General features: G+C 35.0%; 1 protein-coding gene across 30 annotated transcripts in view; it reads right to left on the bottom strand.

Moving 5' to 3' along the window:
• The window catches only part of ebf1a (EBF transcription factor 1a), a 269,550-nt gene extending 252,477 nt beyond the window's left edge, over positions 1–17,073 (bottom strand). For 12 of the 30 annotated variants that reach the window (XR_015506848.1, XR_015506849.1, XR_015506852.1 and 9 more), the window contains 4 exon segments: positions 5,274–5,977; positions 4,392–4,548; positions 3,616–3,679; positions 2,602–2,657 (listed from right to left, as the gene is read on the bottom strand). Coding sequence is in view for 25 of the 30 variants with exons in the window: in XM_087280641.1 (XP_087136767.1) it covers positions 2,602–2,657; positions 3,616–3,679; positions 4,392–4,548; positions 5,274–5,407 (411 nt within the window). In the remaining 5 variants the exon portion in view is untranslated. 30 annotated transcript variants of the gene reach the window in all.
• Between the last annotated feature and the right edge of the window lie 2,553 nt (positions 17,074–19,626).

The raw sequence follows: 19,626 nt of genomic DNA, 5'->3' as shown, positions 1-19,626 counted from the left end.
AAACGGCTTTTTATTGAGACACTCAGTGAAAGGCTGAGCCGAGGCCAGTCCCCCTGGCCACTGTATTTACCTCAGGGGTGTCAGAGAACAGTCTCTCTCCCTCAGCACAACGCGCCTGCCTTTCACCCACACACATAAATCTGTCCTGCGACACGCCGGCCAAACCGCTCAGCAGAGCGAGGGCAACAAGCAGCATCAGTAACAGCACCTAGCACTTCACGCATAAACATTCATGCGAAGGGAAATTATAAACCACAAACAAATCACAATATAGGAAGGGGAGATGCCGAGCTGTTTAGGCCAAATGTAACATCCAGTCATTCTGTAGTATGCTTTTGGTCATATACTCTGTATATAAATGAAAGTAGTATGCATTTTAAAATATATCACAGCAGTATATTTTATTTTTAATTATTACAAAATAAGAGACCCTTAAAGTTATTATTGCTCTCTGATTTGGCATTAATATGTATGTGTTTTGAGCAAAATGTTCTACTGATAACTGTCAACAAATTTTTACATTTAAAATATTTTAACATTTGAATAGTATCACATTTAACATTTATTTGCAGACAATGACAGTAGGTCAGATTAAACATTCTATAACTACTCTATAAGTAGTAGGCAAGGGTCAGTATATAATTCTGACAGTATGATAACCTTGAATAAAAATATCATGGTTTCACTGTGAATACTGCTCAAAATTATATTCTTTTTAAATGTCTGGGTAGAAAACAAATTTTTCCACCTTGAAAAAAAAAATTAATTTGGGAAACATTTAAAATATTTTGGAACAGTAAACATGTCAGGCTAAATAAGTTATTGACTTCTGCTGTTTCAAAAACACTGATTTCTTTACAATTTAAAAGGCATCTTTGGGTATCTTTTCTGTTGGAGAAAATGTTGTATTTAAAAAAAGAAGAAAAAAGCCTTACATAAAAACCTTACATATACTGTAGTACATCTACTACTTATGCATTGTAAGTAGTATGCATGCAGTATTTATTAAATTATAATTAAATTCTGAATTCTGTAAATTCAGTAAAAGAGACATCCCTTAAAGTTATTATTGTTCCCTGGATTTACCATTAATAGGTATGTGTTTTGAGTAAAATGTTTACTAGCGATAACATGTCAACAAAATTTTAAATAAAAATATTATCATTAAAAATTTTAACATTTAAAAAAGTATTCAATTTATTTGCAGACAATGAGAGTAGGTCAGTTTAAACATTCTATAAATATCCTATATATTGCAGTCATTTGCATGTACATGTAATTTACATAATACATAGTTTATTAAAAAAATTATATATATATATATATATATATATATATATATATATATATATATATATATATATATATATATATATATATAGTGCTCAGCATATATAAGTAAATGTCCACAAATCAATATTTCCTATAGGATGCTTTACAATATTATATTTGTGCATATACATTAGTTAAGTCAACAGAATCAAGATCAAATTAATTCCCTGACCTGTTTAAGTATTTTTCTCACTCTTTACTTTAATACAGCTTCCAAATATGCACACATGCATAGACAAACACACGCGGATGAGGCAAAACAGTAGCAACAAGGTGAAACAAAAGGGTAAACATGCTGGCGTGTTAAAATCACATGATGTACTAAGTGTTTGGAGCGTTAGCGATCTGTCTGTCACAGCGCCTGCTAATTGCCTCATATCTGTACACACTTCACCCTGCCTGGGGTCACACACACACACACACACACACACACATAACTTGTCATGCAAAACGAGTCCTATAAAAATGGCTTATGAAAAAATATATAATCATTTCAGTTATTAATCAAATTAGCTAATGAGCTTTGCATATTTGCATTCTAAAGATTTATTGCGCATCCAGATTTATTGTCACAGTTCTTGACTCGCAGCTGCTGGATACACTTTCCCTAAAGTGTCTTCAAAACAACATTTATAGACAGAGACCATGAGAGAGGAAGTGAGGGGATGAGTGGGAAAGAGAGAATGAGAGAGAGAGAGAGAGAGAGAGAGAGAGAGAGAGAGAGAGAGAGAGAGAGAGAGAGAGGGGCTGTTTCTGTTTTTGGGGGGGGGGGGGGGGGGGGAAGGAAGAGCACCACATATGAGATTGTAAGGTCACTCTCGCTGCCCTGTGTTTTCTCATATGAGTTTTTCTTAAAGGTTAGAGCTCACAACCTGCACAGTTAACACGACATGCCTCCTCATAACAAACATGTGCATATGAACACACTGGAAGTATGCTGTTTAAATTTTGAAAGGCACCACTGGATAATCCCCTGTGACAGAATATGAATGCAACTCAAAGTCTTTCTTTCTTTCTCTCTCCAGCTATCAACCTCACTGTCACACGTATGCACATAAATACATGCATACGCTCAGTCATCTTAAATGATGTCCCAGAGAGAGTATGTCATATTTAGACACTAACCGATCCTCGTGCCCCTGAGGCATGCTAGAGTGTAACCCCAAACTCACCAGGGTGCACGGCACACATGCACACTGCGAATCACACACAATATTTACCAGCAGACCATGGGGATTTTCAGAAAAAATAAATAAAGCAAACTCTTACCTGTTTGGTCATGGAGTCAATCAGGCGTACATAAAAGTCCTGTTCTGTTCTGATGCCTGCACGGGAGAGAAAACAAAAGTTCTTTAGCATAAAATACAATGCAGGTCATTCGGATCTAAAATTGATCTGGCAGGTATATTTATCATTTACAATGAAATGAGTTTAATACTGGATGGATGCTTTAAATTTCTAGATTGTTCAACCCAACTTAAATTACAGAGTATTAAAGGATTATGAAAACAAAAATAAATAGATTTGGATGAAACTCAAACTTAAATTGAGCAATTATATACATACACAAAAACAAAAGTATGAAGAAAATGCATGAAATTAGGTCAGATGGAAATAACCAAAATATTAAAACACAGGATGCATGATTTCAAGCAAAATAAATCCAAATGTCTAATTAAAAAGGTTTAGAAACACGGCAGACTGGCGCAACAAATTTCCAAACGCCTGGTTGTCATTTACCACATTAGCAGACACAGAAAAAAGTGTACTTTCATTATTGCCAGGCCATTAGCTTCCATCAAAAATGAAGTGCACGTTTCTGGAAAACGCGTAACCGGAAAAGTGCACTAATGGAGATCGTTTTGTGTTTCAATAATGTTTATAAAACGCTACAACATTGCTGCGCACTTTATAATCTTTTGCTTGAACAATTATAGTAATTACTATTATTATTAATGATTATATATATATATATATATATATATATATATATATATATATATATATATATATATATATATATATATATATATATATATATATTACTACTATTATTATTATTCAAATTATTATTTTATTAGTAGTAGTAGTCGTTGTAGTTGTATCTAGGTCATTATATTCGTTTTAATTCTGTTTGATCTAGTTACGCAGTGAATTATTTATTTCTCTGTCACCCGTCCTTCTCGATGTCTTTTATTTTATTCAAATTGTGGTGCTGAAGTAAATCCCTGATGTGTTTATGCAAAGTTCAATAAGTCTAAGATTATGCGAATTCCGCCTTACCGTTGCTGTAAAGGAGCTGCAATCTGTAATGGATCCCATTGTTTGTCTTTTCTCCGGTAGATTCCTGCAAAAATAAATTTGTTGGTTAGCAAGAAAAACATATTTGACTATTTCTAACAAGCCCTGTAGGTCAGACCGGCTATTCCCATGCGGACCAAGAGGCCAAAAAATAAATAAATATAAATAAATAAATAAATAACCGCTAACGCAAATTAGCCAGTCCGAACAACATCTGCAGTTCAAAATACATTAAATCTCAGATAGTAAACGAACAGATTAATACATCAACTTCTTAAAAAAATTTAAGCTACCATTGTGCCTTGAGTATAAGCACAGTCATTAAATACACAGTATTATTAGCCACATCTTTTAATAAAATCAGCAGTAACTTCACTTGCTTAGATAATTTCTAACTGTTTACACAAATATTATTTGTGTGCAGTATTTTTATTAAAACATCATATGATGATACTTTCATAATAATACATTTACTAATATAACATTTTAAAAAGGAAAATTCATCCTTGTCACTGTAACTTATCTGAAAATTATACATTAGTAAATGTAAAAAGTATTGAAGGGTAAAAAAAGCTTCAGTGAAATTATAGCTTACTACTTGAACATGTAGCTAATAATAATAATAATAATAATAATAATAATAATAATAATAATAATTCTTTCGACTTAAGCCCAACATTAATAATTGTCAGAGTTGATAAAACATTTTCACTCAAATTTGCAAAACCGATATGTGTAAAGGATAACGTTTGACTTGCCTTTTCTTTTTCAACAAATCCAACAAAAGATGTTCTTTCAATTTCCACGGGTTGTCCTTGTCTGTCGTATAGCGCTAATACGAAGTGGAAGAAGTTGGATTTACGAAGGTTTGAAGGAGGTTGCTTCTCAAAGTGTGCTCGAGCAAGACCCACTCCACTATAAACACACAGAAGAAAGACAGACAGAATGATGATGAATGTATTTATAAATAAAAGCAACAATTATAGCCTATTTTGTGATTTATTATAATTGTCTCAAAATATTAAAAATAAATAGGCTAATTTTAGTTCAAATGTGCAACGGGAAAGCCCTGAAATAGCACACGTGAATTGCTTTATTAGTTTAAGAAAACAACTTGAAGTATAGCTTAGTGTTTTACACAATCACTTAAAAAGTTATGCTAGTCTTTAACAACATATATTCCACTTAACATACTAATGGCAATTGTGATAAATCATAAAGTAGCTTAATTGCTCTAAATCTATACTTGAACAAACAAGTAAGCTAGGCTACTGGTATTTATTTTCTTTAAAACTCCATATTTTAGGGAAAATAAATCAACGCATTGTTGCAAAGTCATTAAAAAGCAGCCGCTATTTTAAGGCTAAAATAATAATGTCAGAAGTAATATTTTTTAAATAGTTTAAATGTGACTTGCAACTCCATCGTTTCAATGTGTCGGTGCCGACGACACGCAGGAGGATGCTACGAACTTATCGCAGCAATAAATCAATCTCTTTGTCAGCTGGTTATTAATAAGCAGATATCGCGCACTGATTAGGATGATATACATGAGCGTTTTGTGTCGTCCCAGGATGATAAGCGCCCGATATCATTCCGTCGAACTGTTCCCGTGGCGCTGCAGACCGCCGCCGGCTTACCTCTGAGCGGCTGTGTTCGCATCCAACACTCCGGCGCCCTGCATCCATGTCCGGACAGCGTTCATCCCGGCACCGATGGGCTCCTCTTTCATACTACTCCCGCTCCTTTGAATGCTGTCTTGAATCCCGAACATGAAAACAGACTCCTGTCACCGTCTCAGTCGCTGCTTGCTTTTGATCGCTCCGTTAAAAAAAGACAAGGAGAGGAGTACGGGTGAGCAGGTGTCACCGCGTTTGTCTCTATTAGCGCTTCCTCTGTGAAACCGAAAATACACCGACGTGCCAAAAGAAACGCGAGATGTCAACATCCAGGTTTGGGAACACCGCACAACAATAAACAAACAAACAAACCAAAAACTGCAAGATTAAACCGGAGGTCCCTTCGGTCTAGCGCGCGGGGGAGAGAGAGAAAGAGGAAAAAAAAGTCTAATGTCACTTTAAGAAACAATAGGATCAAGAACGGGCTTCGCTGAGGGTTAGATCAAATGTCATCATCCAGAGACTATTTTTTTCTTTCTTTATTTTCTCCTCCTTTCCTTTCCTGTCTTTCTCCACAAAGAGTATTCTCTGATCAAATCACATGAATGAGCAATATGAAATCAACCACGAGAGGTGGACCCTTGTGGAGACAGCTCCCTCGCTGTTCCCCTTGTTCAAACGGGAGTGATTTGTGTCCTTTCCCAAAGGAATCCGATTTGACTGTCTCTGGGAACTAAACACAAGCAAACTAACCCCAAAGGGAGGAGGAGGTGGAGGAGGAGGGAGTGACTGCGCACGCAGGGCCGCCCCCCAAACATAAGTAAGCCGAACTACCATTAGCTGTCCACCCAACCACGAAGCCCGTCGCCTAATTAGATATCACAGCCCGCCCTGCCCACTTAGCGAGCTGCGTGTTTAGAGAGGAAACCAGAAAGAAGTTATGCGCGCGTTAAATGTCACGCGGGGAGCTGCAGTCCGGAGCGCGCCGCGCGAGTCGAGCCAAGCTGATGTGGTTCGCATGAACGCAGAGTTGGCTTTTAATATTGTAAGTTTGTTTAAGAAACAGCACAGTGGGTTTGTTTATATAGGGATGAGCTAGTGTTAGGGTTGTTCAGCAACTCTCTCAAGAGTTGGATGTTTTATAAAAACATTTCTGAGGGAGTTTTCGCCGCGCGCGTTGCGTTGAGGTTTGGCGCCCCTGGTAGATTTATCAGCTTTTCCAAAAGCCCTTAAAACACTGCATTATTGCTTAAAGAGAATATGATAGCTATGCCAGTATTTTTATTTCATAAATTATCAATAATGACATGTCAAACAGACCTCTGTTGCTATGGTTACCTGCTAGACGAGCGCGATGTGTGTTCTTGAGAGTTTATATTCAGGTAAAATAAATGAATTGAGAACTTTTGTAAGCTGGTAGGCTTTAATATAGCCAACCAAAACGTGGTCACACTAGGATATTCTGCTCTCTTTAAAACATCATTGTCGATTTTTTATTAGGCTAATACCATAATGTAGTATAAAGTATTATAAAGTATGAAGTATTTCATTAATGTGCGTATGAGAGACATAAACCCGAGAAATACTATGTTTGACAACCAATGTGACTAAATTTATAATTAGTGTCATAAACATTTCCAAAGAGACGTCTTAGTGGATTGCACCAAAATTGAGGTTTGTTTTTTATTATTTCAGTTAGGCTATCAGTAAAAAAAATAAACTATAAAATCCTTACTGACAAAATTATTTAATGCTTTTTAAAATGCCTACTTTTTTATTAGTATAGATAAAGGAGCAGAATGCAGATATTATAATCCATGTAACACCGCAGCGACAATAGGCTAAACGCATCAAACAAAACCGGATCATTCAGACCTGTTTAAACAGCATGCTTAGTCAAAAAACAATATAAAACGACTACACAAAATACAATATAAGCGCAAAACAGTGTAAATAGCAGCACTTTTTTTTTCTCTTACACAAAATCATTTTTATTACTATTTGAAATATGCTTTATTATATTTCAGAAATGTTCAAAATGTGCTTGCTCCGGATATGGATATTGCACCAGAGCTAAATGAATTGCACGGAGGAGAGAGGTCTGAGTCCGTCCTATGCAGAGCTGGTCAGGCAGAGGGGAATTGTGCTCCCCTTGGGTCCTTGTATTTATATTCCACACAGCAGTTTAAAGTGGCAGAAACTACACAACGAGTCTTGGCGAAAACGGTGAATTGTGTCCAAATAAGAGACAGACATGTTATTTAGCATAACTAAAATTTATTATGTGCGTCACTTAAATGTCCCATGTTCGAGAAAAAAATCAATGCGCAATCCTGTTTAACATGTGTCCATATTTATGATAATCATATAAAAAAGCTCAAATTAACCTTTATATAATACAACTAATCCCATTGCTGACAGCGACAAATTCGATTTGATCTGTAAAGCAGATGTCCACATAAATCACACTGTCGTTGATGAGCACTAACCATTTAATTAAATTGAATAACCATAAAATAAATCATAAGCCCCTTTCACACAGTGATACCGGTAAATATCCGGAAAATTTACGGAACGACTTTACCGGTATATACAAAAAAGCGCTGTTCACACAGGCGAGGACGTTACGGAAATTTTCCGGAAAAGAGCATTCACACATCCATTCCAAAATACCGGTAAATTCTGACATCATTCACCACAAATGAGCTTTAAACGGCTGCGCTTGTATTTGTAAACATTTGACTAAATTACAAACTCTTTTGATGATCAATATTGTGAACAACTTTCACTGGATCATATTCGCATGTCGAGATGTTCATAATATGTGCGTGTGCTGACGCTCACAGGCTGTTTCATGGGCACACGCAAAGCTTGAAGGTAAACAAACAACGGCTTATCATAAGCATCTTATCGATGATTATTTGCACAGTTGGCATTAAGAAGAACATATAGACGTTATCTGACTAACTTCTAGCAGCTAAATGTGTCTGGAAAAATATTCAAAGGCTTTTATTCTCACAAACCGCGCGGACGTAAATGCGTCTGACTGTTGTGATTGGCTAAAGCAGAAGTCTTACGTCAGCACGTTCTAGACGTGCACGAGCTTATTCCGGAAATCTTCCTTCTGCGTTCACACAGCGCAGCATTCCGGCAAATTGCCGGTAATGTTACAACTTCTCTTTCCGGAAAATAGCCAGAACGAATTTACCGGTATTTTCAAAAAGGACCTGTTCACACATACAACCTTTCCGGAAAATTGCCGGTAATTTTCCGGAAAGGTCTGTATGTGTGAAAGGGGCTATAATGTAAAACAAAGTTTTTGTCACGTGACATAATTTAATCAGTGGGCTACTTTTGTCTGTTTAAGCGATCAGACCAGCATGTTAATATTTGTATATAAAAAGCACATTTAGTTTTAATGCAGTATAAATATCTACAATTTATTTATTTATTTATTTATTTATTTATCTAGCCAAGAAAAAGCACCGTTTTGTTAATTTCTTCATTAATGCACAATGTAGGCTATATGAAATAACCAGGATTATATTTGAGTTTGTGATCCAACTCAGCTTGACGTTAAAAAATAGACTAATTTACTAATAAGAGTCTCAGTTGGGGGTAATTATGACTAACAAAAGTGCTTGCATATTTTGTACATACTGTAACAACAAACAGAGTCTGTTTTTTGTGGATTGGAAAACAAATCGCATGAAGAGTTTCGGACTCCTCAGAGAATCGGACAAGAGTGAAAATAATGGTTGCCAGCGCAACATTGCCATCTAGTGGCCACACACGGAAAACATCGCCTTTGTTTTAAAAAACTTTTTAAAGCATTACAGAAACTAGGAGTAGTTTACAAAAAGAGCATGTAAAAAAGAATTATTAAGTATAAAAATGAAGTTTGTGATTTAAGTGTTTCAAATAACTTTTCTAATAATGTGTCAAAATGAAATTACAGCAAAATGAAATAAGGCATACTTTTATTGACCTTTACATATTAGAATATAATACAACAATAAGCAGTCATACTACATTTTTAAAAATTTTTTAAGTTGATTAAAATGAAATGTAAATAAATAAGTAAAACCTAGAGGAGTCTATGTCATCAATGATTTTTCATTTAAATATGCTGGACACTTTTATATTTATAGTATACAAAATAATACTAACAATTGCCTCACAGCAAGAAGGTCACTGGTTCGAGTCCCGACTAGGCCACTTGGCATTTCTGTGTGGAATTTGCATGTTTCCTCCCCATGTTGGCGTGAGTTTCCTCAAGGTACTCTGGTTTCCCCCACAGTCCAAAGACATGCACTATCTGAATTGAACAAACTAAATTAGCAATAGTGTATGAGTGAATGAGAATGCATGGGTTTATATATATTTATATATACACTTTTGCAACACTGAATGACATTTTAGTGGGTGTAAATCATGATAAAAATGTATCATAAATGTATCATGTCATTATGTTTTTCCTCAGAAAAACTTTAAATTAAACACAATTCATTCTTGTAGCTATAAAATAAAGTTGTGTAAGATATTGTGCTGTGGATGCTGGTACCAATGGACTAAAAATCTGTCTCAGTGTCATTCATATCAGTCTCAATGAAAGTGGTGATGACAGCCCTCATTACCATTCACTATCATTGTATAAGTTTCCATAATATTATTCCATTTATTTCGTGTAAATGGGCTCTATGCACAGCTAGTGTTTTTCAGCCAATGATAAACTTCTGGTGAAAACTATTTCCGTATTCAAAAGGTTCCTTTAGAGCATCAATGTTCAGTTCAAAACATTCAGTTCAATAGACTTAAGCATCCATTTAGTTGTTCAAGTGTAAAATGAGTTAAAAGACCACTGACCACTGTTTAACCACTAGCACCTTCAGGATCAGTGGACTAGTGCAAAAACTCTATTGTAAATACTGGAGTAAAATAAACTGTCATATTATAAAGACATGGCGGGGGGAAATGGAATTTAGTGTAGTGCTTCTTGTCCGGTCTGCGACCCACTTTATATTGTTTATCTATCAGGCAGTAAAGATCTGGAAGCGCTTAGGCTGGCTGAAATGAAAAGTGTGTGTGCATATACTCCATTGCCCTTTTAAAGTTTCAGAATTTCAACACCGTTCTGACCAAAGTTGTAAAAGTACTTTTAAAGTAAATGTAGAGCTACATGCACACAGTGTCAACACAACTTTTATCAAGACTTAGGTCAGAGAAGAAAAAATTGATACTCTGCAGTGACCCTTGACCTTAACCTGGCACACACACAGACACACACACTAGGACTCATGAAGACAACATTATTTATATTCTGGTTCCGTGAGAAAAAGTACCCAGGGAATATGTGGCCTTTGCAAAATGACCGAGAGCTTTGTTCCTGCGTTTCACATGTAACTTTTTTTCTCCTTTTTTTACACAGGGGTCGGAGTTCAATGTTAACTTTGATCAGAAGGATGGAGAGGGTTAAAAGCTGGCGGTCTTTGATTTGCTAATGTTTCCTCCATTCTCTCTTCCTGTCCCTCACGCTAAAGGGAGTTGAAGCGTTCACACAGGAAAAGTGGATAAACGCTCTCATCTGCCCCTTCAGACACCTCACACAGCTGATTCCAGAACTGCAGGTATCTGTTATACCTTTCAGCTTTTTTCAAACGGTCATATTTTTACTGCACTTAAATTATTTTCTTACTCTTTGTCATGGATCAGAAGATGTTATAGGCTATTCATTCATTCCTTTAGCTTAGTCCCTTATTCATCAGGGGTCGCCACAGAGGATTGAACCACCAACTATTCCGGCATATGTTTTACGCAGCAGATGCCCTTCCAGATGCAACTTAGTACTGGGAAACACCCATACACTCACTCATTTAAACACACTTATACACTTCAGCCAATTTAGTTTACATAATTCACCTATAGCGCAAGTCTTTGGATTACAGGGGAAACCGCGGAGCACAGGGAGAAAATGCAAACTCTACACAAAACTGACAACTGACCCAGCCAAGGCTCGAAACCAGTGACCTTCTTTCTGTGATGCGACAGCGATACCCCCTGTGCCACCCCAATTACATATATAAAAACACATTAATATTAATAAAATTACGTTCATATTGCAGACCATAGTTTTAAACGAGCAGACACTAGTCCATAACTACAGTGTTAACGCTATGACAATTCAACAAATTCATCTATGACTTTGGTTATTGAAGAATTAGCAGTTTTTCATATTTTATTATCAATGTATGCTTTTTTCCATTCATTTATGGTTTTGATTTACATTATGTGACCTTAATCTTTGCTTCAAAAGACGTTTGATAATGTAAAGCTTGAAAAAATGAATTTTATCTGAATGTTTACTAGATTGATGTGATATATTGTCTGGATTAGTGTGTTAAATTAAGGTACAAAAACCTGACAATAACCTGCCAGTACTTTTTCTCAGTAAAAGTCAACAGTCATTGTTCACACAGGGGGTCATTAAATAATTTTTACTCATGATTTCATTAGGGATTGGGAATGTAAGTTCGATTTTAGTTAAAAGTTTTTATTATAAACTGTATTAATGTACAGACAAACTCTTGCTACTCTTGTAACGGAGTTTGCAAACACTACAAAAATCTTCATTCGTTCATTTACCTTCAGCTTAGTCTCTATTTCAAAGGTCGCCACAGCAGAATGAACCACCAACTGTACCAGCAGATGCCCTTTCAGCTGCAACCCAGTACTGGGAAACACCCATACACTCATTCACACACTAAAGCCAATTTAGTTTATTCAATTCACCTTTACCGCTTGTCTTTGGACTGTTGGAGGAACCAGAGCACCTGGAGGAAACCCACGCGAACACAGGAAGAACATGCAAACTCCACACAGAACTGACCCAGCTGGGACTCGAACAAGCAACCTTCTTGCTTTGAGGCGACAGCGCTAACCACTGAGACACTGTTCCACCCAACAGAAATCTTTTTTTTTTTAAATAAAAAATAAAATTGGGCAAACACTAAATTATTCAAACTCAATATTTTTAATAAACTATATAATATTCTGAATTTTTTTCTGAACTTATTGGAATCATAGTATTAAATTAAAGCATCACCTATATGAAAATTCTGCCATTACTTACTCATCATCTACTTGTTTCTTTCTTCTGATGAACACAAAGATACACTAAATAACTTAATAACTACTGCTATATTGCACAAGTTTAACGATAATCTTCCTGTTACCCGTACAAAGTGTGATGAGGTAAGAGGTACACTGTACCACTGGATATGGAAGTGTGTGAAAGTAAAACGTTTTTGGCAAGGTGTTATTGAAATCATTGAGCAAATTTTATCAAATAAATGACCATTGAATCCTAAGATTTTATCCTGGATATATATCCTGTCAGCCCTCTCTTACAAAGCACAGGTCAGATTCATACACATGTGTATTTTACAAGCTACATTTTTATTATTATGCATTATTGCTCTTATTATGAATATATAAATGAACCTAGAATTGGAAAGTGGATTAAATAAAAAGCGTCACATTTGTCAGCAGACAAGATTACAATTATTGTCAAAACAAAATGTGTTTGAAGATATCTGGAGACCTTTTAATAACTTCCTAAAGTACAAAGTACATGTTGGCAGTCTGCTACAACAACAAGCTCTGAGGGAGTAGGGTAGTACCATGGTTTAAACCGGGGGTGCCCAATCATTTTCTTATGAAGGGCCAAAATCCAAGCTTAATTGAGAGCTGTGGCTTACAGTAAATATAGCAAACTGTATTACATTAAAGTTGCCATGGGTAATTTCTTAATTTATTTAATAATATAATTTTTTTTAAATACTTGAGCCGTATTTACTAATGCTTTTAATTTAGGATAATTTTCTTAATCTTGAAATGAGAATCTCTGTTAAAGTAACTTCCCAACGCTTCCAAATCATTTCCCTCTGGCGGGCCAAATCAAAGGATGCAAAGAGCCAACTTTGGTCCGCGGGCCCTAGTTTGGGTATTACTGGTCTAAACATAGACTTGGGAAACACTCTTTACCTGATTTTAACATATTCTCCCTTTTTTGTTTGTTTGTTTGTTTGCTTTTTTAGGGATAGGAGGGAGAATAGGTTGTAAAATGTTTGATTTGTCTACATGATTATTATTCTGTAACTGTGTAATCTGTTGTGATGTGTAAACTGTGAAAAAATGATTAATATATTGTACCAAAAAATAATGTTGGAAAGCACGAGCCATTGACCTCCATAGTATTTTTTTACATTTTATTTTTTGTTTCTACTATAGATGTCAATAGCTGGTGTAATATTCCTTTGTAATATCTTGTGTTCGACCAAAGTAAGTAATACATAAAAGTTTAAAACCAGTCGAGCGTGCGAGGCATGTAAAAACAACAGTTATGTCAACGATGACTGTAAAGTAAGATTGTGTGGTCAGGAAACGGCTGTATGTCTAGCTTTTGTGTGTTTTTCATCAGATGTGATGTTTCCAGCAGTCTAACATTACCTCAGTGTTCAGGTGTGGGTCTGGTTAGTTCATCACAGGTGGGTTTAAGAGTCCTGCAGGTCTTGTTAGACTTCAGAACAACACTGAGAGAAAGCCAAGACGAATGTTTCGTATGTTTGGAGTTATTCCCACATTCAGCCATATTTTATTGAATTCAGCTGCATAGTTCATTCAAAAGTTTGCACTCATCGTCTACAAAACAAGACAAAGAAAGAGAGAAAGGATCATTTACATCTATCTAAAGGTTTGATGGTTATTCTTTTTATGTTTGAACATTTTGAACGTTTCCTCAAAGTTATTTTATTGGTTAAGTGTTTAAAAGCATGCAGGGATCAATTTAGAATACACAGATTTTCTATTTACAAAATGTATTTAAATTGTCTGTAGTGTATGAGTGTGAATGAGTGCGTGTGGATGTTTCCCAGAGATTGGTTGCAGCTGGAAGGGCATCCGCTGTCTAAAAATGTGCTGGATAAGTTGGAGGTTCATTCCACTGTGGCGACCCCAGATTAATAAAGGGACTAAGCAGAAAAAGAAAATGAATTAATTAATCAATCAAGGAGACAAAACTGCATATTTAATATATCTTTAGACTAAATATGGTTGTCCAGATAAAACAAGAGGTTACTTTTGACACCAGGGTCTTGATTAAAGACAGAGGTACTGATGAGATGATAATTATTTTCATGCTGAGGCAGACAAACAGTAAGTATTCAGTATTAAAGTTCCACAATGTCAAAATTTAAAAGAAACTTAAAAAAGTGATTAAAAGTAAATTTAGGCATCACAACATTAAAGTACACTATATAAAAATCATTTTGGATTTCATTTATTCATTTTCCTTCAGCTTAGTCTCTATTTCAGAGGTCACCACAGCGGAATGAACTGCCAACTATTCCAGCATATGTTTTGAGCAGTGGATGCATTTCCAGCTGCGATCCAGTAAAGTTTCAGGGAAACACACATACACTTTTGCATTCACACACTATGGCCAATTTAGTTTATTCAACTCATCTATAGCGCAAGTCTTTGGACTGTGAGGGAAACCGGAGCACCCAAAGGAAACCCACACAAACATGGGGGGAACATGCAAACTCCACACAGAAATACCAATTGGCCTAGCTTGGACTTGAACCAGCTACCTTCTTGCTGTGAGGCGACAATGCTAACCACTGAGCCACCTTTTGGATTTATTTTTTTATAAAAAAATATGTTATTATTATTATATTCAGATTCATATATATATATATATATATATATATATATATATATATATATATATATATATATATATATATATATAAAAACATATGTTTCCCCAGTTAAAATTTCATGTAAAAAAATTATTAGATGGGTCTGGGTAAACATTAACATGCACATATTTGCTGAAATTCATATTAAAATGTTTTATTTGTAGGCTATTGTGCAAAGTATATTTGTAAGGTTTTTGTGCATGTTATATATTATGTGAAAATAGAAAAAACAATAAATCGTTGTACGAATGCTGTAATTTTTAAATAATTTTCTATTACAAATACATGAAGGTCATGTGACCATCAGGAAGATAACCTGGCAATAACGATCTCCACGGCAACTCAAGTTCGTTCTCTGCGTTCTTGGAATTGAGAAACAGCCACAGTAATTTCAAGGCAACAGGTTTATTCACCTCCACAATCATCCGGAAGCTTCTACTGTTTTTTATTTTTCTTTCTGTAATGTGGCACAGTTCCGAGAGAAACAGAATATTAAATGAGAAAACAGTGGACGTGGCTTGTTTTTTTTCTGCTGTGAGCTGAATGGATGTAGTAAATTAGGGGTGCAATTCAGAAAGATCGGAAAGGGGTTTTAGAAGTGTTAGCAACCTAACAGGCTCCTCCTTCTCACCATTACTGTTTGTTGTCAGCTGGAGTTAAGCATGTTAACCACACCCAGTTCCTCAAAATCATGTATTCTGACAATTTAACTGAATAAAAACACTGGAAGTGCATTTTCAGATTTCAATTAAACATTATAAGGGTAAAACTTTTTTTCTTAACCCTGCACTGCACCCATTATGATAGATTCAATAAAAAAATTACTGTTTTTCTTTTCTTAGAAAGACTTATATTGAAGTGCTATAAAAAAAATTGGGGGGAAAATTTACTTAGAAATTTCAAATTTAGAACTTTCCTTGTAATTAATAATTGTGTTGTTTGTTTTGATTTAATTGGTGTTGCAGTATTATAAGCTCTAACACAGAACTTATAAAGGACACCTTAAACATACTTTCCACCAACTGATATTCCAACAGCTTTCGTTCATTCTATTCATTTTTGCTAAATATTATTGAAAGCAAACCGAATATCGTATTATCATGTATACAGGATACAGTATGTATAAATATTTCCTCTAGTAAATATAATAAATAAATAGCAAGTCTAATATGCCCAGATGCATCAGAATACTGTAGCTAGCTAGCTAACAAGGTCATACTTTATTTTGATGGTTTGTTTGTTGAATTTAGGTTACATTGCATCCACATGCCAACTAATTCTCATTATATTATAAGTAGACTGTTGGGTTGGGGTTAATGTAAGTTGACATGTACTTGCAAAGTTTCTTATAGTGAGTTAAATGTCTATTGAAGGAGCAGTATCAACAGATTTTATGCAGATAGTCTACTAATACTCAAATGGACCAGCAAAAAAAAGTGTTACCGCTAACAATGTTTATTTATTATACACTATATACTATACTACGCCTGTCTTATCTACCTCAGAACTTACCTGAACTGTCTCCATCACTGCTCTCATCAAATGTCCAATCTGCATCATTCTCATGGTCGCTAAAACCCCACATCTCATTCTCATTTTCATCTGCAGGAAGAGCCAGTCCTGTCCTTTTCTTCTTTCATTTACCATAGAACATGGTGATCCTTACTGATACACTGTTCTCTGTATTTAATCAATAGTATTTTTATTAAAATGTAATTTTATCCATAATGCAAATGCCATTAACATACAATTAATCAACATATTACTAGCTTTCATGTTGTTATTGTTACCTTAAAGGATCACAGCTGACCTTGATAGCTAGTTAAGTCAACCGATTGCAATATTGCATGCTTCCCTATGCACCAAATGGCAACACAAACATTTGATCGATTTACAAAAGACTAACTTGATGAAAACTTTTTTGAGTTGTGAATATGTCATCATAACTTACTGGAAGTGAAGTCTCGGATTTTTTTGTGGATATGACATGAGTTGATCGTTTGTTTTAATTGACGTTTCCATTTCCATGCAACCACTCACAATAAACGCCAGAAAACGCCAGTCTGTCAGAAATCGCGCCACACAAAAACATTGCACGTCATGTGACTTAACCAAAGCACATCATTGGCTAAATTGAGGTCTTCTCTTTCCTACAAAATAAAAAAATAAAAAAAATAAAAAAATAACAAATAAAAATCATTAAAACATCGTTTTTAAAGAAACAGTGGCAGAGAAATTAACATTGGTCAATATCAAATATACAGTTGTGGAAAGAGGACTGCAAAATCATACTCAAGTAAAAGTACCAGACCTGGCCAAAAATGTAGAGCAAGTAGAGTAAATGTATTTGTTGTAAATATTAGTCAAAATATGTGAAAAAAGTAGCCCTTTTAAAAGTACTCAAGAGTAGTGAGTAGTGAATATTACGCTGTAAAAAGCTGATTGCAGGGATGTGTGAAGGTAACAGTCTGTAGTGAATTTAGTGATATTTCAATGTTTGTTCATTCCTTCCAACATTCATTCTATTGTTTGTTTGATCTGTCCTTCCTTCATTCATTCCTTTATGTCTTTCCTCCCTTCATTTGCACGCTTATTCATTCATATCTTTGCTCCTTCATTTATTTGTTCATTCATTCATTCATTCACTCATATTTTGTTCCTTCCTTCATTAGATCCTTTTTTCATTCATTTCTTCCTCGCTTAATTAATTTGTTCAGTCCTTCCTTGAATCCTTCCTTCATTCCTCACTTCATTTGTTCATATTTTGTTCCTTCCTTCATTAGGTCCTTTGTTCATTCACTAATTCGTTACTCACTTCCTTAATTTGGTCAGTCTTCCTTGAATCCTTCCTTTATTAATTCGTTTGCTTATTCATTTGTTTGTTCGTTCATATTTTGTTCCTTCCTTCATTAGGTCCTTTGTTCATTCAATAGTTTGTTCCTTCCTTAAGTTGTTCAGTCCTTCCTTGAATCCTTCCTTCATTCATTTGGTCCACCCTTCCATCATTCAGTCCATTTAGTAATTTATAAGGTTGTTTGGTAATTTCAGTGAGCATACAGTCAACATTTTCTCATCAGTGACATGCAGTCTATAAAAGTGTCTGGGTCATTGCGTGTAAAGATTTAGGACATTTTAATGCTTTCAAAAGGTTGGCTGCGTTTATAAAGCACCCATGTCTTGAGGTTGTTCAGTATGATGCGATTTACTTTCTATGTGCGATTTGATTGGACAAGAATCTAAGGATTCAGATTTTCCTACTTGACTGCAGGTTGAAGGAAAGTAGTGGAGTAAAAGTACCGATATAGCACAAAAAATGTACTTAAGGGAAAGTAAAAGTACACATTTTTAATACTTCGCAAATTAAAATTCCTGAGAAAATCTACTCAATTACAGTAATTTGAGTATTTATGTTTCATCTGCATTCTGAGTGGCTTTGAGATATTGAGTTGAGATATTAAGTTTCCAAAATGAAAAGTTAAAAATGTACACAACTGTAATTCTGTTTACAGCTCATAAAGTCACAGTGAAAGACAGAACAAGTGTTTCATACATTAGGCTTGGATTTATTCTGACATTCAAGGTTCACGTTCAGACTTCAGGCATTTTCCACTGAATTCAGCTGCAATTCAAACAAATGTAGCCTTCACAGAACATCATTCCACGTGTATGCTGTATAAAAGCAAAGGAGGATAAATTCAGAATGCTATCACTCTCCTTTCTCATTCAAAATTTGTACCAGCTTTGTAAAATTAAAAAAGAAAATCCAGTTCAGATAAAAGTAAAATTCTCCAGATAGAAAAAAAATAAAAATCTCAAACATCGTTCAAAATTAAAAAAAAAAAAAAATTAACTCAAACATTAACATAAAAAAGGCAGTCGCAAAGTGTGCTCCTACATCCTGGAATGTATTCATGCTCACTGATGCGCTAAATGCCAAACACTGATAATGAAACGGACTCTCGTAAACCTCACACCGGTGTTTATCCACAGCCAGAGACTCCTCCGTCTGTCACCACTAGAGGCGCAGCGATCATTTGAGCCTGAGGCCACTTCATCACAGCCGGTGCTACTTAACACTGGACTTCTGCATATCAAAACTCTTTTACAGGTATATTGTACATGGGTATATAGTTCATTCAGAGCACTCCACTAATATCCACACCCTTTGGAAATAAGAGCAAAGGCAGCTGTGAAAAATGCTTTTGTTTAACCTTTGTTTAAGAGTTTTTTTTTAGAATATCACTAAACACGCTGATTTTTTTTTTGTTAAATTTATGTGCCAGATTTATTTTACCAGAATATTTTAAAAGTACAGAGTACACACATTATTATGATAAACTGTAAAAAGTGATTACATTGTGAAAAATATATATGTTAAACAGTTTGCATATAGTTTTCTGTATATTTACGGTTGTGAATTGCCTTATTAGATACCTTGATCTCTGCTCTGTCAACTTTTGTTGCTGAAAATTCAACTCTACAGTTTAACGTGACTTATGTTGATATTTTAGTACTATGAAATAATATAATGGATATAAAATAATACAGAGAAATCTGTAAAAATAATTAATAATCAGTCTAGAAGAGGATGTGTGTGCCTGTCTTCAAAAATT

The sequence above is a fragment of the Danio rerio genome, chromosome 14 (assembly GCF_052040795.2).
Source record: "Danio rerio strain M-AB ecotype USA chromosome 14, GRCz13ab, whole genome shotgun sequence".
Lineage (NCBI taxonomy): Eukaryota > Metazoa > Chordata > Actinopteri > Cypriniformes > Danionidae > Danio > Danio rerio.
This window is presented reverse-complemented; position numbering and strand designations above follow the sequence as displayed.